The sequence below is a fragment of the Eschrichtius robustus genome, chromosome 13 (genome assembly GCF_028021215.1).
Source record: "Eschrichtius robustus isolate mEscRob2 chromosome 13, mEscRob2.pri, whole genome shotgun sequence".
Lineage (NCBI taxonomy): Eukaryota > Metazoa > Chordata > Mammalia > Artiodactyla > Eschrichtiidae > Eschrichtius > Eschrichtius robustus.
This window is the reverse complement of record NC_090836.1, coordinates 12467842-12490116: the sequence shown is the minus strand read 5'-3', so window position 1 is coordinate 12490116 and position 22275 is coordinate 12467842. Positions and strand designations below refer to the sequence as shown.

At 40.8% G+C, this 22275-nt stretch overlaps 1 protein-coding gene across 1 annotated transcript; it reads left to right on the top strand.

The window, feature by feature from the left end:
* Positions 1-3701: 3701 nt before the first annotated feature.
* On the top strand, positions 3702-21595 carry ARHGDIB (Rho GDP dissociation inhibitor beta). Its single transcript, XM_068561360.1, has 6 exons — positions 3702-3803; positions 12688-12871; positions 13572-13655; positions 15574-15650; positions 18818-18881; positions 20912-21595. Exons 2-6 carry the CDS (start codon positions 12694-12696, stop codon positions 21109-21111), a joined length of 603 nt encoding a protein of 200 aa, XP_068417461.1. The 5' UTR covers positions 3702-3803; positions 12688-12693; the 3' UTR covers positions 21112-21595.
* The last annotated feature ends 680 nt before the right edge of the window (positions 21596-22275 follow it).

Here is a 22275-nt window from a genome sequence, read left to right as displayed (position 1 = left end):
GGTCATGACGGATGTATTTAGACTTGATTTTGGTGATTTCTGCAATGTCAATAGCATTTTCACCAACACTGTGAACTTCTCTTCTCCTGGCTTAAACATCCTTAGTTTCTTCAGTAATTATTCTGATAGTTTCTAGAATTTTCCCTCTGGTCAGCCCTCCTCCACATCCTCACCAAGCTTGTTGGTCTCATCTAGAACGTATGTAGTTAGCAAACATTTTTCTTGAAATACTGTGTCTGCATTAACATAACACTCCATGTGTCATCTAGCATGGCTAGCCCACATTCTAATAGTACAATATATACATGTGATCAGGACAGTATTACTGAGAGAGTCCAAAGTTGAATTGTCCACCCTCCCACCATCTGACACATCACACTATTGACTGTCTGCTAAATCTGTTGTCTGCTACAGCCTTGGGAGTAACTGCCAAGACAATCTCAACTCTCTTTATTCTCAACATTTAGAACTTCCTTTTCTTTTTTCTATTTATTTAGATATAGAACTTTACATCTATTTAATTTCAAATGCATCTAGTTTAAGTCTGTGGAAGGCCTCATTTAGTATCATATGATGCCCCTAGAAGGTTCTTTAAAAATGCTGGTTAACAGAATGCTTAATATATGCTTTTTAAATTTAAAAAAGAATGAAATATGTGTCTGCAGAAAGCGGAAGTTTCAACAGTCTGCAGTCATCCGTCACTTTTTCAGGCTCACGGCGAAGGTACCATGGAAAATTTGCCTAGAATTTACATTTCAGTATCCTTATAGCAGCAAAGGAAAGCTGGAAAATACTTAAAAGTTTTGATTGTTTTCCGGAAATTCCTGTGCAAATTTCCCAGTTCCATTGATTTCATTTGGCATTACAGAGCTAAGGTCCTTAGAGTAAGAGCATATTACTACCATGGCAGGCATTTTTGTACACTTGCAGAAGCTCAGATATGGAGATGGGAGCCTTGGTGCATAACACATCTTTGTCAGCATGGGCTAGAAGGGGGGTGTCTGCCATGTTAATCTTCTTGACGGAATCTCTTAATCTCAGTTTTCTCATCAGATAAAAATACATGTGAAAAATGAACTGCAACAGAAGAAAACGAGAAATGGCAATTTCAGGTAGATCCCAACCCTGACTGTGATGCTGGAAGATATTTTAGAAGGATATGGTAATTGTCCTCCTACTTACTGAAAATCCATCATTATATCATCAAGAAGAGGCTCTATTCTACATTAGCAACTCTTAATTCATTTGAGGTCACGGACCTCCTTGAAAATTTGATGAAAGCTATGAATTCTCTCTCCTCCCCCAATAAATGTACACACACTGCATACATACATATTCCTTTTACAGACACTTTTAGGGGTTTCCATACCTTCCAATATCTGTGCCTAAAGCAGTGCATTAAGAAAAATTGTGAGGATGTATTGGGTTTAGAAGAAAAAAAATGCCCTGTTTGAAAAGTGATGGCTTCCCTAATAGCATGAGAAATGGGTAGTGGCATCCATTGAATCTACCACTCTCAATTTTTCAAATCCTTCTTGTTCCAAATAATTTATCTTACCTATGTTGTTTTTTTTAATTGAAGTATAGTTGAGTTACAATGTTGTATTATTTTCAGGTGTACAGATCCTTCTTCAGATTCTTTTCCAGTATAGGTTATTACAAGATATTGAATATAGTTCCCTGTGCTATATAGTAGGTCCTTGTTGTTTCTCTATTTTATGTACAGTAGTGTGTATCTGTTAGTCCCAAGTTCCTAATTTATCCCTCCCTCCTCCTTTCCCTTTTGGTAACCATAAGTTTGTTTTCTACGTCTATGAGCCTTTTTATGTTTTGTAAGTAAGTTCATTTGTATCATTTTTTTTAGATTCCACATATAAGTGATATCATATGATACTTGTCTTTCTCTGTCTGACTTACTTCACTTTGTATGACAATCTCTAGGTCCATTCATGTTGCTGCAAATGGCATTATTTCATTCTTTTTAATGGCTGAGTAATGTTCCATCATATATATATATACCATGTCTATATATACCTTCTATATATATATATATATATACCATGTCTTCTTTATCCATTCGTCTGTCAATGGACATTTAGGTTGCTTCCATGTCTTGGCTACTGTAAATAGTGCTGCTGTGAACATTGGGGTGCATGTATCTTTTTGAATTACAGTTTTTGCTTTTTTTGGATATATGCCCAGGAGTGGGATTGCTGGATCATATGGTAGCTCTACCTATGTTATTCTATGTTATTAAATTATTATAAATTCCACAAGAGAGCAGAGATTTTGAGATTGTCTGTTGCCTACTGCTGTATCTAGATACCTTGTATTTATAAACAGTGTATCTAGATGCAGTGTCTAGAACAATACCTGGAGGAATTATGTGCTCAAAAAATATTATTGAAAGAAGAAATATGTCCCTTCTTGAGAGCTCTGAGCTACAAACTTTACTATCTTCTGTGTAAATTAATATTTGCTTTTATTTATAATACGGTCAGATACTTTGTTTCAAAGGCTATGTTCTATCTACATCATTTTGAAATTTATAGACTAAATCTGTATTTGGTTTTCCTCACTTTTATTAATTTTAATTCTATACTGTTTTCCTTTTCATATTTTTCTAGATTAATCTCTTTTCTCCCATCAAACGACCACCACCTCCTTATTTATTTCAGTTCCATTGACTAAGGATAAGATCTAGCTGGTGGCATCAATTTACTAAATGAAGTGAACAAAATGCACTACATTTAAATGACTACAAAATAAATGTCAGTTTCTCCAAATATATTTGCGTAATTTGTCAGCTCTAAACATATTAGAACAATGTAAATACTGAATATTGAAATATTAATATAAATAAGCATTTATTATTAGCAGCAACAATGGAAATGTCTAGTGAAAATGTGGCTTGGGTGCTTTAAAAACTGTTTGTTCCCTCAAATGATTTAAATATGGCCTCTGCAACTTGTTCCCATTTAAATTACTTCACAAGCCATTTCCTCAAATAAGGTACAAAGTCAGTTTTAGCACTTGTTAAATTATAACAAGTTCTGAGTTAGAAGACTATGAATTAATGAAGTTTTATTTTGTAATCTACATTCCTAGGTTTAATCAAAACAGTGTTTTGGCTTCTTTTAATTTAAAAGAAAAATTAGTGAAAACTACAATAAATAACATTTGATGGTTTGTGCTGGAATACACGCTACATCTTGAAATTATGACCAACAAAACTCTAAAGCTGAGTTTGAGGACAAATTTTAAGATTTAGGGCTAAATACATGTAGTTAAAATTCATAATTTCTTAGCACCCTGCATTCACTGCCAGCTAACTTTCAAAATATCTGGCTGATAAGGAAGCTGGCAGAGACCCCAAAGGAACAGAAGTTAGTGATACAAAGTAAGGCCTATGCGAATTTTCTGCTACTGGTTTTAGATTACTTGCCTCAGAAGCGTATGCACTGAAATGACTTGATTTTTAGACATATCCACACAATTATTCATAGGACGCACAGTTATAAGCTCCAGACCCTTGTCTGCACACTCAGATATATCCGTGTTCACATGGGTGGCCGTGCTCTCACATGTGCCATGAATTGTCAGGAATGCTGTTCAGAGTTGGCTGATCAAGAGATACACAGCGCAGAGGAACAGGATTTGAGACAGCCCAGGGTTTCCTCTTCAAGTAGGTTTAAAACTTTTTTTTTTTTTTCTCACAACTTCCTTCCTGTTCGAACTGCCAGTACTCAGAAGTCAGCCCTGAGAGACAGAGGCACCCAGGACGGAGACGTGAACCCCTGAATGTAAGTTGAAATACCTTCAGGGTAGGGGAGGCTACAGGTGAGCACAGACAAACGGAGGAATCTCTACACCAGACGACAGTCCTCTACGGTTTATTTTTTTGAGAGGGGCTGTGCCTCTTTAAAACAAACTTTATGAAAAGAAAGTACTAAGGAGGCTGCAGAGAAGGGGAAGTCAGAGCAGGGAGTGGCAGCAGTGACTCAGGCGAGGCACCTCGGTGAGGGAGGGTGAGTGCTGCAGCCCAGGAGATAAATTCTGGATGTCTTGGAAAAGGGCTCTGAGCGTAGCCACTGGGTGTGCCTGGCCAGGTTCCTACAAGGTTGGAGCCGGCATCTGGCCAAGCTCAGAAGCAAAAAGACTGTAGATCCAAACTGATACGAAACGCGTTGGTAGATGGTGGGTTGGTGCTGGGGTGGAGATGTGTGGTTTCCTGTTTATAGGCAGACTTTAAAGAGACTGGTTGAAAAGAAAAAAAAAAAAAAGGTTCAAAGTTGTCAAATATTAAGCTGTTTTCCACTGAAGAATTTTCTGGGGATATAAGAGAAATGCATAATGAAAGCCTCCCCTAGGGTACAGTGGGATTTAATTATCCAGGGGGGGAGCATGGCTATTCACTCATCCCTCTACAGGGATAGCATTTCTACCACTAGCAAAAGCCAATGAGGTGGGCAAAAAGATAAGTGCTGTTGTTGCCAAAGACCAGCTCTTTACCTCTGAGAGAACTAAAAGCAAACACAGAAGACACCAAACAATTTATTAAGAGATGCATTCTAGAAAAATCCAAGTGGGCTCAGAGAGGACCCCCAGTCAGTGGGCCTTCAAAATGTCAGGGTCTGAATTTGGCAGCCATGAGAAGTGCTTTAGGTGTGACCTGAAATACTTTCTTCCTTTTTAGAGGATGTCCTAGGCAGCATGTTTTAGAAAGTGGTCTGTAATTAAACTGTGGACCTAGGGTAACTTGTGGCATGGGTCTGATAAACTCTGAGCTGTTCTGCTCAGGGTGGAGGAAAGCAGATTGCTCCTACATGGAGGTCCCATACTCGCCCCTTCACGTAGAGACCAAGAACCACTGAATTCAGGGTTAGCATGTTGGAGCCGCAGCACAGGAATGATCAAGCAAAGGAAATCAAGCGGTCTGTGCTGGCCCCAGAGAGTTCAGTCATAGGCAACCATCATTCACCCTCGCCATTGCTTTGTCTCATTACATTTATAAGGAAAGATCCCTCCCAAATCCAGATATGACACAGGCATAGTAAGATCGTCTTATTATTTCCTGAGATGTGTGAACTTCTGAGAGAATAGTTCATTCCCCATCCATACCGCACAGATCCAGCACACGTGGAATAACCAGGTTATAGCCGAACAAAGGCTGGCATCTTCCAGGCATTGGAATTTGGTCCTTATTTGGGAGACCGTGAGTTTGTCCCTCAGGAAGTATCCTCTGAGCAATGTCAAGGTTCTGTTTTCAGTGGAAGCTCGGAACAGCAGAGTCAATCTGATGGAAAGATGAGGGCCCCGACCAATTCATGGGAGCACAATAAATTCCAGACTTCAGCAGGCAGGAAGAGAGATGCCTTGGAGGGAGTAAAAATTAAGCAGATAGAGAAAGAGAAACAACTTACGTGGAGGGCCTTCTACGTGTCAGGTCTGGTATGAGAAATTTATAAATCTGAACTCTGAGAGGACACAGTGAGGGCAGGACGGCTCAGAAGTGTTCAATGACTTGGCTAAGGTCACACACTGGTGCAAAAAAGAACCAGTAGCTACAATGCCTCAGAGGGACATTTTAGGAAATGCCCATGGAAGAAATATTCTTTAATCCCACATTCTGAGCATCCTTGTTCCTGGGTCAGTGTTACTGTCACCCAGGATCTTGCGTTAGAGTCCGTACTGGCACCCCCAGAGATGGGTCTCATGTTACTCCTGAAGCTTCGACATTTATCCATTCAATGAAGAATCACTGAGTCCCTCCCTGCTGGTTTGCACACACTCTGGTTTCCACAGCCAGAGCTGGTAAAAATTCACTTGGGTTTTCTTAGAGGCGCTGATATTCACCAACTGTGCTTATAAAAATCGTGTCTACTTCTGTCTAACTTTTCATGCTTAATTTACAACCTCTGTGAATGGATCGAGTAATTGCAGTGTAGTCTTTTGCCCAATAATGGCTGCCTTAATGCAATTTTCTTTGAGCATTATTTCAAATGAATGTTTGTGGAAGTAGGGTGACTTCACACAGTAGAGGCTCAGGAAAGTTGAATGCATCCGCTGAGTTCTCTCTCCTTTTGCATATGAATCTGGGTGTCCACGGGGCATTGGCGCTAGGACCACCCGCCTTCTTCCTTGATACTAAAATCCACGGATGCTCTGAGTCCCGTGCCCTCAGTATCAGCAGAGGACCAACTGTACTATGAAAGTCCAGGAAGGAATGATGTATTATTTCTTGGGAAATAATTATTTCAAGGGAAATGCTAAAGAATTCTGCTTCTAGGAATCTGTACCCTCCTCTGATTGATCTTAATGTTTATTGTATGTAACAAGACACTGTCCTCTCAGGCATTGGGTTGGTTCCTCTTATCCAGCACTGCAGTTTCAGATGGTCTTGGTGGGGCGGAGGTGGTAGAGAGCAGCTCTGAGAAGCCCTGGAAGCACCAATTCCTCTAGGTCACTAGGGAATAGTGACACACCAGAAAGGAATCCAGAACCAAGACAACTTCTGGTGTCCCGAAGGATAAACTTGGATTCCCCCAAATGAGCTGAATTACCACGTAGGCAGCAAAGCAGACCCAAATCCTCCTCAACTAGCTCTGAGATGGTCCAGCTCTCCATGACCCGCTGTAAAGCTACAACCCCAGATTTGGGGAAAGTGGGCATATCCTGGACATCGGGAAGTGAAGATGTCAGGGATGAAAGGGAGTGCTGATGCTTACATAGGTACTTCTCTGATGGGAATACCCTACTTCTGTTACTTCCACATTTCTCTCTCTCTCTCCCTCAACTTTACTCTTTTATCTAATACTCCCAGCCTGTGCATCTAGAAGCATGATCTGGCAACTTTGGGGCATGAGTTAAGTCTCCACTGTACTTTGCTCCAGAGCCAGAAGGAATTCTCTCCATTAGCTGCGCCTGTGTCTCCTGTCATTTCCCATCATTCACAGAGTGACCCCTGGCTTCACTTATGAAAGAGAGCAATAAATAGAATCTAAAATTAAATTGCTTTTTAAATAAATATAATAGTGACAGTCCCATTTTACGGCTGACTCAGTTCATAAACAATCCTTGCAATTCCCAGAACTTCTTGTCTCTTTCCTACTCCTCAAAGAGACAAAATCTATTTTTAAGAAGGAAGGAGAGGACCTTGTCAACACTGCAGATCCAAAAGAAAGCATTGGTGTCTGGCAGCCAGTTACCTTGCTGAAGCTGAAACTGTAGCAAAACAGACAGCTTCACCAGGAAGGGAGGAGAGGAAGGGAACAGAGTGTTATTGAGCATCTACTAGTGACCAGGATAGCCCAAGAACTTTTCATGCTTTCTCCCACCCTGTAAAGAAAGATTATTATTCCCACTTTACTGGTGGAAAAACTTGGGCTCAATGAGGTTAATAACTGGCTTAAGTCCCATAAAAAGTCAATCATGGATACACATTTTGAATTTCTGTTCCATCGGTCTCGAAGCTCAAGTTCCAGGAGACATACAGGGTCATCTTTCTATGAATTAACCAGGTGATTTGTTTCATCTAAACTCAAGAGTTTTACCTTTTCTTGCCCTCCACTTATTTAGAACTGCATTAATGGACCAGAAGCGTGTGCTCCATCCTGGAGACTAGTAAATTCTTAAGTGCATTTCACTTTCGGTGTCTTGGAAATTTCACTGAATTTGTAAGCAAAAACACCGATTTGTGCTATGTTATACTCATGCCATGAGTACCCACCCTAATTTAATTTGGCATTTTAATTGAGCCTGAGAGGATTAAGTTCCTGCCTCAGCCCATCTAAAGCTTGGCACTGTTTCACTGAATACTAAACATGGGTGTGTGAGGGTTTGCTGTGAAAATTCACATGTGTAGGCATCTGTGAAGCAGGAAATAGATAACCAGAGTGGTGAGCACGTAAAAAAAAAAAAAAAAGCGTGTGTGCTTTGGGGCCTTATGAAATCTAAAATTGATAATTCTCCATTTCACTTCTACTGTGTAAAGAACCAAAGTCAAAAACAACCTACAAAGAAACAAACAAACAAAACAACCCTGCTCTTTGTGGAACAGGGGGTGAGCTGCAGAGGGAGGGGAGCAGACCCCAACAAGAACGTTCTATGCTCATGGGCTGGGGTCTCCCCAACCTCACCTCCGCTTCCTCTTTCCCTTTCTTGTTTTACAGGCTTCTTTAACTTAAGGAGCATTAGGGTCATTGAATTATGAAGGGGGTCTCAGAGATCTTTTAACGCAACGATTTCATTTTGCAGAGGCCAAAACTGGAACAGAGGTTCAGTGACTTGCGCAAGGGGACACGGAGCCTAGTTGCACCGAAACCCTCTTTATGTGACACTTCCCTGACTTGCTAAAGCCGCCCTGCAGAGTTTTGCAAAGCAGCACTTACCTCTGCCTGTGCACCCCCCGGGGAGATTCCCACAATGACCAACGAGCTCTCCAGAGCTCTCCAGTTTCATTATTACTTCTTAATAAAGACAGCTGGAGCGACAGAGCGTAGAGCCTCAGGTCAGACCACCCGGGCTCAGATATTCATTCTGCCGCTTACACAACAAGTCTTCTTGGGCAAGTTACTTACCTCACCTTTAGTTTCCTGATCTGTAGAAGGGAATGATGATAACGGCCGTCCTTAGGGTTGTGGTGAGGACTAAATGAGATAATCCTCAAGACAGCATTTAGCACTATGTGTGATAACTGTTAGAATTATTATCATCAATTACAAAACCAGCTGTTCTTTAGATGATGAGATTAGAAAAAAGTCTGGAATTTCCATAAAATTCCTATTCTCACTTCAGCAGCACCCATGAAATGGAAAAGAGAAAAATGAAGGAGTTCCCTGGTGGCCTAGTGGTTAGGATTCCGGGCTTTCACTGCCATGGTCCGGGTTCAACCCCTGGTCAGGGAACTGAGATCCTGCAAGCTGCACGGTGGGGCCAAAAAAAAAAAAAAAAAAAAAACAGTAAAAATTATTAAAAAAAAAAAAAAAGGAAAATTGTATTTGTAGTTCAATATACACACACAGGTAGTCTGGGAAACCATTGTCAAGATATATAAACCAGTTGGGGCTTTGGGAGAATCTGAAGTTCCCCGGAAATGAATTGTGAAATTGAAAACGTAGGATCTTTGGGGAATTCACATAAATTTGAAATAGTAAAACAGAGGTAGGTAGTCTCTTATATACACCGGTGAAATAAAGTAACTGAATGGCAATTTAGCTCACACAACTACAGGTAAAGGCCTTAGAAAAGGAAAGCACCTAGAGATGGTCTGCCCTAACCCCTCACTTCCCAAGATGAGGAAAGGAAGATCACAGCAGTTGGAACATTTGCTCACAGGGTTACAGCTAGTTAGTGGCAAAGCCAGAATGAGAACTCATGCATGATGAGGCCTAGTTCAGTGAGGGAATAATTATCCAAAATCAAATAGATTGACCCAGAACTCTTCCCTAAAACTGCCCCCTGTGCACCGTCGCTCTTCTGCTGGGCTTGTGGTCAGATCCAGATGTTACCTGGGATCTCCTGCTTCTGAGGGCCAACGTTTCAGGTTCACAGACAGGATCCTTGGCTTGAGGCTGAGTTGTGCCATTGGTCTGGCCAGGCTTCAGAGACAAGCAAGCTTCCCCTTTAACACTCAACGCTCTGCTTCATTGTTTCCAAAAGTTACAGTTTCAAGGTCATGTTCTTAATCATGGACTTCAGTAGAATCTACGAAGGACTTTAGGAGTCCATGAACCCCTGTACTGCGTGCACAGTTTCATGGACTTTTTCCTTTTTTCCTTTTATAAGGACCGTGACCCTTACCCGATTTTTAAAGAGCTTTGTAATCTCCAAAAAGATTAAGAACCATCAGTCAAACGAGCTGGGCTTTTTTGATATGGCTAGATTGCTCTTCCTCCAACATTTTCTCCACTTTGGAGAATAACTTAAATATCAGTATGTGCTAAAGTACAGTGTCTTGTAAATACTAGATGCTCATCAAATATTTGTGGCCTTAATTTTGCTTTCAAAAGGCCTTTCCCTGAGAAGTGGTTTCCAGTCCTTTATTTGCCATATTATGGCATTTTCATCTTTTCTTCCAATCAGCTCTCCAGAGTGAACTGGTTTGGGGTCATCTGACTTCATATCTCTTTTTTTTATGCTATCTAATTAGACCAAATTATTTTCATGTAGTCCCAAATTTCCTCCTTTTGACTTCCACAATTTCATATAGTAATCCCACATTATCCTCTGATCTTCAATGTCTTTACATAAATTTTTGGCTCATTTTTATAGAGCAACTATTGTATCTGCAATGAATCAAGGAAATTTAAAAGTGACACAAGTCTCAGATTCACTAATGAAAAGATCAAGCTCTAGATGACAGATAAATTGACTTGTCAATGATTACACTGTGAGAAGTTAGCAAATGCTGTCCTAGACCAGATCTTTCTCTCTCTCTGTCTCTCTGTCTCTTTCTGTCTCTGTCTCTCTCTCTCTCTCTCTCTCCTTTCAAAACTGAGATTGGAGGGTGCAGAATTACAATTCCCTAGGTTATTAAAGTCACCTTGATCTACTGTGATGTCATCATCTCATGGTCAAACTTCAAGCACATGACTTGTTAGAACCAAGCGATATATTCCAGAAAGTCCTGCCTATGGGGGTTGAGATGCTTTCATCTGTATTTAGCTTTCCTGATGCTCTGTCTGCAGGTTTCTTATGTGACCTCTACCCTGGATATCTGGTCAGGCTCCAGAGGAGAACCTGTCTCATCTGATTAGTCTCCTCTGGGTTGCTCTTTATGTGTGGCTTAATGGTTGTCCTTAAACTACCCACAACCTACGACCTCCACCCACTGCATCCTTCATTGTTTTTCCAACCAATTCATTCACTTTCCCTGAGTGTTGTTTGTAACATGAGTTGAGTTAGTCACTCTGTTTATTGTGATCTTCTCTAGAGGCTCAACTCTGAGTGGAGCTGGTTCTGTAGCTGAAGCAAGAGTTGCCATAGGAACAGGCCTACACGCTTCCTTCCTACACAGGAAGTGGACCTGGGCATTGCAATACTGTTTTCAGAGTTGATCAGGAGTCACAGTGTTTGGCTTGTTATTTTGCTGGAAGAGGATTGATGAGCCAGGAGATATGATTTCTTTTCCTTTCCTTTTTTTATTCTGTTAAAACTGCTTTTGTTTGGCTTCACTTCCAAATTATTTTTCTTCCTGTTGCCAGTAATAGTGACATTGAGACTCAAAACCATAACTGATTTTGGCCAGACACAGCTTCACTCTCAGGGGAGTTTATAGAGATTTGAAGAGTCACTCAGGATGAGATGTGATAGGTATTTTCTTAGTGTTCTGCCACTTCCGAGCACTAAAGCCTTTACCCAAGACAGGGAAGAGAGTTACCCTCAGAGCAAAACAAAAGGAAATCAGGACATTATCTCCTTCTCCAAATATCTCCCTTGTTTCCCCAAATAGCTCCATTGCTGCCAGCCATGGGGCCTGAAATTATTCCAGTAGAGATTTCTTCCTCTTTATTAAGACATGGCATCTCACCCAGCTATGTGAACTTGGGCAGTTCTCTTAACCTCTGGGTTTCAAGGTTCTCAATGATTAAATTAGGGTTTGGAATATATTACCTCTAAGGTTCATTTCAGCTCCGAAAAGCTCTGACTATACATGCCCTAAGAGGAATAATTTTTAAATTTATTATTCATTCATCAACACTTAAGTGTGAATAATTTTATTAGATCTTCCCTCAATGTTTTAACACAAAACAAGTAAATATAAATGATAATGGAAGAAGACAGACCCCAGAGTATGCCCGGACGAGGTCTTAGAGCATAAGGTCAGGGGAAATCTCGAGAGGGTAGAGAGGTACTAAATGGGAAGTGGAAATGGATAGAAGGTACTAAAGACACAGTTACAACTTGTCTGGAGGAATTTAGAGTCCTTTGCTATTTTGTGTCATTTCCAAAGAACAGAAGATCTTTATATATAGAACCTATTAAGTCAATGAATGAACGCTTATAAAATGGCTGAACTATTCCAGTGTCTTGGGAAATTCAAGAGAAACACAACACTTAGTACCTGCCCTCAAGGAATTATTAGCAGTGTGGGGTGAAAACCAATCAGACACTCAGGCAGGTATCACAGGGACCTACAACTTCTCAGGAGTTACCTTTGAGCTCTTGCAGGAGTTCAGGGAAAGATTCAATGAATGGGAAAGAGCTAACTTTTTTTAGCATGTACTTGAAACCATCATAACTGGGATTGTACACCCTGAGCACTTTGACACTGGCAAGGCTGGCTGGATTTGGAGGACTGTGATAATTTCTATAAGTATATGAACTAGGGCCACTCATTATTGTCCGGGGCAGCTTGTGCTATGTTGTTTCACTTGTTTTACAGAACTCCCAAAGAGTTACTTATTTTCTGTCAGTTTCATTCAGCAAACGGGAGGGACCCATCACAGTGTGGTAACATTCAGGCATGTCAAAGGAAAGCCTGGAATGCATTATATTCTTATTTTGTGAACTAGAATGAGGCTGAATTAGCGGAAAATCTGGAAAATCACTGACAATTGCACAAGTTCATTCTGGCAAAAATAATGCTAAGAACAGCCCGACAAACATCGTTCATATCCACTGACTTTTGGCTAATAGACCGTCATCTCTCTCTCTCTTTCTTTCTCTCCCTCCCTCTCTCTGTAGATCAAAATGACTGAAAAGGCCCCAGAACCACACCTGGAGGAGGAGGAGGAGGAGCTGGATGGCAAGCTCAATTACAAGCCTCCACCACAGAAGTCCCTGAAGGAGCTGCAGGAGATGGACAAAGATGATGAAAGTCTAACTAAGTACAAGAAAACGCTCCTGGGGGACGGTCCTGTGGTAGCAGGTGTGTGTGTGCAGAGATGGGGGGCAGGTGGAGGGGCACTGACAAGGCAGACATTTCAGCTACTCAGGAGCAGTTGCAAAGGAAAGTGTACCAAGTGCTTCCAGAGTTAAGTGAGTGAGGTGCAATCTCTATGTGCCGAATCAAGTTATGGACCAGATAATTAAGTTTTCTTTCGAGATAAGGTGCAAGTTGACATTGAAGTAGATAAAAATAACACATAGGGAGGGTTTAGAAGGAATTTCAGGCTACCACTCAGAATTGTATTTTCTCCACGATTGCTCACATTCTCTCCTTTTCTTCTCTTTCTCCTTCTCACTCCTTACCTAAATAACCATCTCTTCCACATACACATACGCAATGGCGGACTAAGACATGGCCCAGAGATATGGATGGGCCGTGACTAACCAACAGAGTACCCATAGCCACTCAGGAAATGTCTGCTACTGATGATTGAGATGGACCTACAAGTACCTGAAGCAGAAATAGCATCACTGGAATTTATAAGGCCACTGAGACCAAGCATGGTGAATCTGCCACTTCCATTTCTATTTCTCCTCCAGATGGAGATATCCCTTTTCTTTTTTATCTTCTCTCTCTCCTACTTGAAATGCACACACACACACACACACACACACACACACACACACAGAGTATGTAAATACCTCCTCTCTGTGCTTACATTTCCTTTTGAATCCTGCAGACCCAACAGCCCCCAATGTCACTGTCACCCGTCTTACCCTGGTTTGTGAAAGTGCCCCAGGACCAATCACCATGGACCTCACTGGTAAGTGGACACATCTTTTCTGTTCAGTGGGGCCTAATGGCATTACTGGGTAAACTGGTTTTTGTCCTCTGTCCCAGCAAAAAAGAAGAAAAATCCTAGTAAAGTGAATTCTAGTAAGGTATGCTGAGACCAGTTCACAAATCATAGTTTTCACAGTATTTACTGTGCTTAATGAAAAGCCCAATCTCTGTCTCTAATTGAAAAGGGGTCAGGTGTAAGTACTGGATATAGCTACCTATATCATATTTATTTCAGATTTTTATCTCCACATGGTAGCAGGAGAATTACTATTTGTGTAAAAAGACTGCTGATGGAAATGTTAAGAAGCAAGCTGTATGCTTCTGAAATGGTAATATTTATATAATCTAAACATCGGAGAAAATATTGACCTTACATCAGCTACAGAACTTACCTGAAGACAGGAAGCCATCTAAGACCTCCTGAATAATGCTAGGAATTCCACTGTTAAATACACATTATTTAACTTAAAGCTCTGATTCTTTTAAAGAAGCAACTTCCCCCACTAAAGATATACAAATTAACATGTTATTTTCTTTCACTTTATTGTGACAAGGGTCAAGTCCTTTCCTGAGACTTAGGTCTGGAGGAAATGAGGAGAGACGGGGAAGGTGGGTGATTTGGGGAAAATTGGCAACTGGGAGGAATGAGGAAAGGGCCACGGAGCTAGGGGTTGGGGGCATGAAAGGCAGGTCTTTAGTAAAATACAAAAAATTATTACCAGATTCAAAAAATGGACACATGAGACAGAATAAAGCATGACTCTAGAACTGTAGGCTTAGCAACAAGGTGGTTCCCCTCACACAGGACACATCCACTCTTTACCTTATATGGGCTTTTTGTCAGAGAGAGGAAATTGGAGGCTAAGACACACTTCCTATTCAACCGAAATCATTAGAGCACACATTCAACTACCTCCATGTTCTAGCATCTCTCCCAGAGAGAAACTCTCTCTCTCTCTCTCTCTCATCGGACCTCAGACCTCTTCCTGTGCGAAATTGCGTAAAGTTACCAGGTACAACCGTCATTTTGCAAGATAAGGTCTGAATTAGCGCTAAGGAAACCTGCTCTGTTCAGAAGGGCTTGATGATATTGCAGGGAAAACTTGGTCTCTGTCCTCTTTTCCCAGCAGCAAGAAAACCAAATTCAGTTTTCTGTCACAAAAAAGCTATGGAGGTGAATCCCAGATGTATACATAGGATTCTGGTACCAACTCTGTACATGAAACAGCTGCACAGAACTGTGCAAAACATACATACACACACACACACACACACACAGTCACCCCGAATGTCAAATTGTACAGGATCACATTGGGAGAGGAGCAGAGAAAGATCACCTCTCTAACCAGGGTACAGGAATTAGCGGCAGATCTGTTTTATGGAGCCTGAAGCTTTTATAACTTAAGTGATGTTTCCTTTTCCTTAAGAAAAATGATATGAAATTGCAAATGCAAAAGCAAAATTAAGTACAAAAGTGAATTCTTTTTAGAATGATAAAAAGGAACCAAATGAGTAATTTTCTAAAGCTAGAAAACACCACAAATGCTAACAAATCTCCAAAAACAAATAGCTGGCACTCATATAATATTTTTCTCCTATTTCTTTATTTGTGGGGTGGGGGCAGAGTCTTTAACCATAATGTCTTACATATTCTTAAGGTTGCAGTCAAACTTGGGGAAAAGCTCTATCACATTTCTTTCACATCTGGCTGCAAGATTTCAGGCATTTCAAATGTGTGTTTGTGCAGCAACTAATCTCAGACATTCTTTGACTTGAGGGCCATGTGGATCATGTTGCTCTGAGGAGCCCAGCAAATGGCTCTGGAACTTCAACTTCATTCATCTCCTTGTGAATGTCCTTCTGAGGAGAATTAACTGTTTCAAAATCCACTTCTACAGGGGATCTGGAAGCTCTCAAAAAAGAAACCTTTGTGCTAAAGGAAGGTGTTGAATATAGAGTCAAAATTAACTTCAAAGTAAGTATCTGGTTTTGTATGTTTTAATAAAGTTTAAATCTTTCCTATAATCAGAGGAAGGAAAAATCAAATTCCTTGCATTATCACGTTGGCATACTTTTTGTTTATTTCTCTTTTTTCCCTAGACTGTCCTCTCCCCAGTCCTGGGCTCTACCTGTTAAAGGTGCACCTTTGCTTCATGCCCTTTTTCCAGCCAGGACCCTTCCCTTGGACTCTCCCTTGATCACTGAAGCCAATGGGATCCCTCTCCTGGGACCTTCTAATACTCCCATCCACAAGACACACATTACTTTGTTTTATATCATTTGTATCATTTCTCCCCTATTCAGCCTAAACACCTTGAGATAGGGAGAGACTATCTATCCCTTCTTTGCACTATTTCAAGCAAAACTTTGTAAATGGTAGATATTTCATGACTATTTATTGAGAAATAGATAAATGAATGAATAAATTAATAGGAAAAGAAAATAGAACAGCTAGAGCCTCAGCTCTAATTGCTCAAGGATATATAAATCCAGGGGGTGTGGTCCTTGGTAAATAACTGGAAATTACAACTTAGTTGTAGAGCAGGTAAACAAGTAAGAGCAAAACTAAATAGGAGATAAACTGACATAGAATGAATAGGCCCATATCCCAGTGAGCAGCCAAAATCAAGGAGAAAAGTAACCTTGACTTTGAAAACAAATGAGTTAGAAATTCACTGCATTTAATTGTTTATATGTGCCTTGGTTGCCCCTCACTCCCACTTGGTCACTTCCTCCAGGGCTTGGGCTCCACCAACAAAGACCCCATCTGCCCTCTCTATTTGCACACCAGCCCTTCTTTCTCCAAGGTTCAGGATATGATTCAGGGTCCATGGACAATCATTCCCCACCACATACAAATATGCCTCAAAATAATTTCCTTCTGAAAATATTTGTTGATGCCTACTCTATAATAGACACTCTATAATGGTCACTTACTTGTTTCCTGTATTTATTACTAAAGCACCTGAGAGTTTAGTAAGGCATTGTATCCAAATATGCTTCAAATGAGTTTCACATCAGTCTAATTTCGAATCATTAATGCTACTGCCTTAATTTTTCAATTTAATAAGCAGTTGGGATTGACACATATACACTTATATGTATAAGACAGATAACTAATAGGAACCTGCTGTATAAAAATAAATAAATAAAATTCAAAAAGAAAATGTTGATGTGAATAAGATGAGAAGGAAAGGTATGGTACATGGGCTTCTGCCATGGGTGGGAAGGCCGGGGTTGGGTCCTCGGCAGTCAGGGTTACACATGAAGGCGATGGAGGAGGTGGGCACAGAAAGCAGTTTTCAAGTCCCATCCACTTCAGAGATTTGGCCTTGTCTCTAACAGGGAAAGATCACTCTCTATGTGTAACCCACATAAAGTCGAACTGCCCTGTGGCCTGTCCCAGCATGGATCGAGGAAGAAACACCAGTCCAAAACTGAAAATATGTAATTGGAAAGTGATTTAAATCTTTACTGATATCTCTTGAAAAATGTCCAAGAAAGTTTGCATTCATAACACCAGCAACACATCCTAGAATCCTCTTTCATTATCTCTCTTAGTTGCTCTCAAAGTTCTTCTCTTTCTTCCTCAAACCTTAACAACACTCTCCGAAAACTGGGATGGTTCTTTTAGTTTCTCCCCCTTTTCCTTCTGCCTCTCAAGGAGATGTGGTATATGTGATTTCCATGGCTCTCGCTTTTATTCATGCCCCCAGTAAACTGTCTTTTCCTGGGGTGGAAAAGACAATTGGGAGGGATGTACAGGCAGAGGAAGAGACTAGCTAGGAATGTTTATACTTTTCTTTTGTCTGTCTCAACCATATTTATATTAAATGAACACTCTATGCAGCATTAGAAAAACAGGAGTCTCTTTATTTTGAAGCCCTTATTTACTACTCTGCCACCATTCCTGTGTTTTGGTCTTTTAACCACCAGACCACATCTTCTACTAGGCCCAGAAGACCAGCTTAGAGACTTCTAGAAAGATGCATTCATTTTTCCTATTTCTATGAGTCACATGTGGAAGTCAGAGGAATTAGAAAGTTTGGGTTTTGTTGCATCACAGTTTCTTCAATGAAGCTGTTTTCATTCTGTCTGCTTTTGGTAGGTTTATGCTACAGATTTTACCGAGTGACAGTTTCAAACCTCAGCTGGCAGTATTCACTGCTATGCTACCTCACTGCCAACAAAACAAAATGTAGCACTGACAGATTGCTTTAACTATTCTGTCCAAAACAAAAAGGGAGTCCTACCTATTGTTGAGGAGAAACTATTTTTAAGATGCTTTAATTCTTACATCGGTGAACAATTAACCAAGCCATCCAGCTAATGCTGCCATGCCCACTTTAATTTGTATAAATATGACCACTGTATAAAATTAACAGAGAGACCAGTTCAGTCCTAGGTAGAATGAATCATGGAAAAACAAAGTGCTTGGGCTGTCTATATTTTCATTCTGCTTTAGTAAATTTTCTTTGAAAGGCTTGGGAAATTGTTAAGATCTCAGACAACGTCTGAAAATGACAGCCATCCAAAATACTTGCCAGATGCAAATGGATTTCACCCATTATTTACATAGGGGGATGTTTTCCTGTGACCCATCTCCTCATCTCTAGACTCCAATCACAGTTACATTACAGGCAAAATCATCTTCTAGACCTGATTTTCCATTACGACTTTTCTCTGTTTGTTTTTCATATGCTAGGTGGATCATTTCTGAAGTTAGGATTTTTCAGGTATCTACACAATAGTTTCCATTGGTACCTTTGTAACCTAAAACAAGGGTGGTCTTCTGGCCAGTAATATCAGGGAGGGGGAGATCAAGACCATTCTCTGGACCATTGAGGAAGGAGAAATGTAATGAAGAATATTGAGACAATGTTGTAATTAACCATTCCCTCCCCGACACCAAAAATCACAGTATTAGACAGTTACAACCAGATTGGTAACGTTGAGTCTTGTGACCTCCTCTCTCCAATGTCTGCCTCATCACCACGCTAAAAGACAGTAGTAACTTATTCTGAACCAAATCTTCAGTCCTTTCGTCCTCAGAGAAGCCTCAGCTAGGCAGGATCAGCATGAAAGATGAGGAAAAATGAAAGACCCTCTAATCTGAATCGCTTGGATCCTTCCCACCTACAGGTGAACAAGGATATTGTGTCAGGACTGAAATATGTTCAACACACCTACCGGACTGGGGTGAAAGGTAAAGTATCCACACTTTCCATTGTCCCAAACTCTGCTTCTCACTACACTTAAACTTCAGGTTATTAGCAATTTTTAGTCCTAGACTCATTTAAGAATCTGATGACAGCTGTGGACACTCACCCTATGAGAGGCACACATATACTTCTGACCTACATACTAATGGCAAGTTCTATATTCAGGAAACTTAGTTAAGACTGCGTCAGCCACTAACCTTCAGCATTCAGCTTCTGGAATTCAACTTTATTACTTATAAAGGGGAAGAGTAACCAAGATAAGTTTGAATCAAAGTACATAAATGTACTCTTAAAATTAAAAAAAAAAAAAAGCAGTGCACAAGTATAAAACCTGGGTGTCAGAGAAATGCAAGATAGGAAAGATCTATCCAATGGGAGGTGGGAGCAGCATACGGGGGGCAGGTGGTGGGGCAGAGGGGTGGGGACGGTGCTCAATTTCATAAACAAAGAAATAGAAAAAAGTACTCTTTCTAGAACTGAGAAAAGCTTTGTAACTGAAACAAATAATATCACATTACTTAATGTGCAGTTTTCTCGACAAGTTGTACCTAAGCGGTACATGCCATGGGAACCTGTCTTCAGTTGTGTTCCATTAATATGGGCAGGGAAAAGAGAAAGGTGGAAGGCTGATGGAAGCACTTGTAAAGTTCCCTTTTACCTGAAGGTGTCAAACAGCATCCCCCAGAAGTGTGAAACAATAATGTGTAGGTCAGTTCCTCCAAATCAATCAATGAGGGCTAGGGAAGACATTGATCAATTTGCATGACATAGAGAACCACTCAGTGACTCAAATGCCACAGAAGATTGTTAACCTGAAAGATCTTGGTTGATCTTTCCAATACCTAGTCTCATGAAAAAATAGTTCAGTTTCCTATTTTCCTTTGGGCGTAAAGGCTGTGGTGCTTCACTCGGGCAAGAGGTCGATGACGTGTCTGTAGCTGTTCCTCCAAGCTTATTCAAAACAACAGCCAACTAAATGTCACCTGCCTGCCTACCTACCTTTACTTATACTTTCTAATCCCTACTATTCTTAATATATATCCCAGTTACCTATTAATAACTTTGGTTGGCTATTTTTACCATCTGTCCCAGTTCATCACTATTTTTTTTTTTACCAAATTATTGGCTTTTCCTTTTCATTTAATTATTCCATCCATGAATTCTGTTCATTCTGATCCCCAGCTGTTACCTTATCTTCTCCAACTGTTCATAGAATGATAGTTTGTAGACAGAAGATCCTTAAAGTTCATTATATAGAAAAGAAAGAGAGGCTCCAAAGTGTTAGGTAGTTGCAGAGCTGAAGCCAGAACTCAGGTCTCAACTAGTTTGAGATATGTTTTTATGGAGATATAATTGACATATAACGTTGTATCATTTCGAGGCTTATAGCATAATGATCTGATATATGTATATATTGCAAAATGATTACCAAAAGTTTAGTTAATACCCATCACCACACATAGTTACAATGCTTTTTTCTTGTGTTGAGAACTTTTAATATCAACTCTCTCAGCAACTTTCAAATATACACTAGAGTACGGTTCACTATGGTCCCCATGCTGTACATTACACCCCCAGGACTTACTTATCTTATAACTGGAAGTTTGTACCTTTTGACCACCTGAGATTTTTTTATGGTATAATCTGCTACATCTCCATAAAAAGAGTCTTGATCCCCATGGATTTAGGGCACTGATTCCCCACCTTCCTGAATCTCAAAATCAGCTGTGATGTGTTTTAAAGACACTGATTCTTGGGACGCCCCCAGCAGATCACTAACCTTTGGGAGTGGGTCAAAGAATAGTGTATTATTAAAAAGAACTCCAATTTAAAAAAAAAAATGTTTTCAAGAGAAAACAAAAAGTTGCCCCAGGTAAATCTGGTGTTTAGCCAGAATTGGAAACCATTGCTCTTGGCTTTGATCACAGTGAGCTGTGCTCCAAATTCTCCAGTGTGCAGAGTTTGTTTTCCCTCTACCAGGCTTTCACCCTAATGAACTTTTCTTTCTTCCCAGTGGATAAAGCAACATTCATGGTTGGCAGCTACGGACCTCGGCCAGAGGAGTATGAGTTTCTGACTCCAACTGAGGAGGCCCCCAAGGGCATGCTGGCTCGAGGCACTTACCACAACAAATCCTTCTTCACAGATGATGACAAGCACGACCACCTTACCTGGGAGTGGAGCCTGTCCATCAAGAAGGACTGGACAGAATGAGCGCCTCTGCCCATCCCTTTCCCTACCTTTGCCACCCAGAAGAGCCCCGTCCCTCCTCCCTGATCACAGCTGAGCCCCTTCTCCAGCAACCTCCACCTTCTCTTATCGCTGCATCCTCTCCCACACTGTCTCTCACAGTGGTCCCCCGAACAAGATGCTTAAAACCCAGGCTTTAATCCTGACCCACCCTTCTGATCCCCTCTCATAGCCAGATCTCCCCAGTTCTCCATCCCAACAGACAATCATTTAATATTCCCTCTTTTATTCCCATTCGAGCAACTAGAGGCCAGGAAATGGGCAAACTAGCACTAACAGTCCTTTTGCCTGGGGTCCCTGTATCTCCTCCCATCCCTGGATTCTCCTGTGGTTGCTGCTCGTTCACTGAAGGTCCCTAATCACATTCCCTGCCAACTGGGGTTCTTCTTTACTGGGAGACACTGTAAACAGCACAAGAGTACAAGAATAAAACAGTTGTATGATCAGATTGAGACCCTCATTTCTTTGCTTTCTTCCTTCAAACAAATATGGTAACCGGATGGTTCCCATTCATGAGTTTCCTCAGAGGAACTGGGGCAGAGCACAGTACACGTGGTGTTACATCATTAGGAGCAGTGTTGTTCCCCTGTTCCAGTGCGATGGGCAATGAGCTTTCAGGATAGGAATGGTAGGAAATCTCAATTTATTTTATTTTATAGTATGATCATATAGAAGTTTCTACTAAGCTTGAGACTTATATATCCCTCTGCCTGTGAGAATCTCTTGAATTTCCACAGGCACCTGGGCCACATCAGGCACTGTTTCTCTCCTGCTTAAGATCTTTCAGTGGCTTCCCATCACCTATGAAATAAGACAAGCTCCTACACTTAGAATATAAAGCCCCTTGCGATCTGGTCCCAGCGTGCCTTTCTGCCTGGATTTATCATTCCCTTTTCTGGTAATACTAAATTACTAATAATTATCTCTCACACCACGTTTACATCTCTGTGCTTTGGCTCTTTACATGAAACTCCCTTTCCACCTTCGTTGCTTCGTAAAATTTTATTTACCCAGGACTCTGTTTAGGCATCCCCAGCAGGAAGAAAGCCTTCACTGGACCCCACAAGTGTTTAAAATGTCCTTAGTTCATCCTCTCCTGGCACCCTATGAGTTTCCCAATTTTATAAT

What these genes read in the sequence shown, in the direction of transcription:
- ARHGDIB (XM_068561360.1), top strand. Translation starts at nt 12,694, where the DNA reads ATGACTGAAAAGGCCCCAGAACCACACCTGGAGGAGGAGGAGGAGGAG. An exon ending in GAGTCAAAATTAACTTCAAA is followed by an intron (nt 15,651 to 18,817) that starts GTAAGTATCTGG and finishes TCCCACCTACAG; the next exon opens with GTGAACAAGGATATTGTGTC. An exon ending in CTACCGGACTGGGGTGAAAG is followed by an intron (nt 18,882 to 20,911) that starts GTAAAGTATCCA and finishes CTTTCTTCCCAG; the next exon opens with TGGATAAAGCAACATTCATG.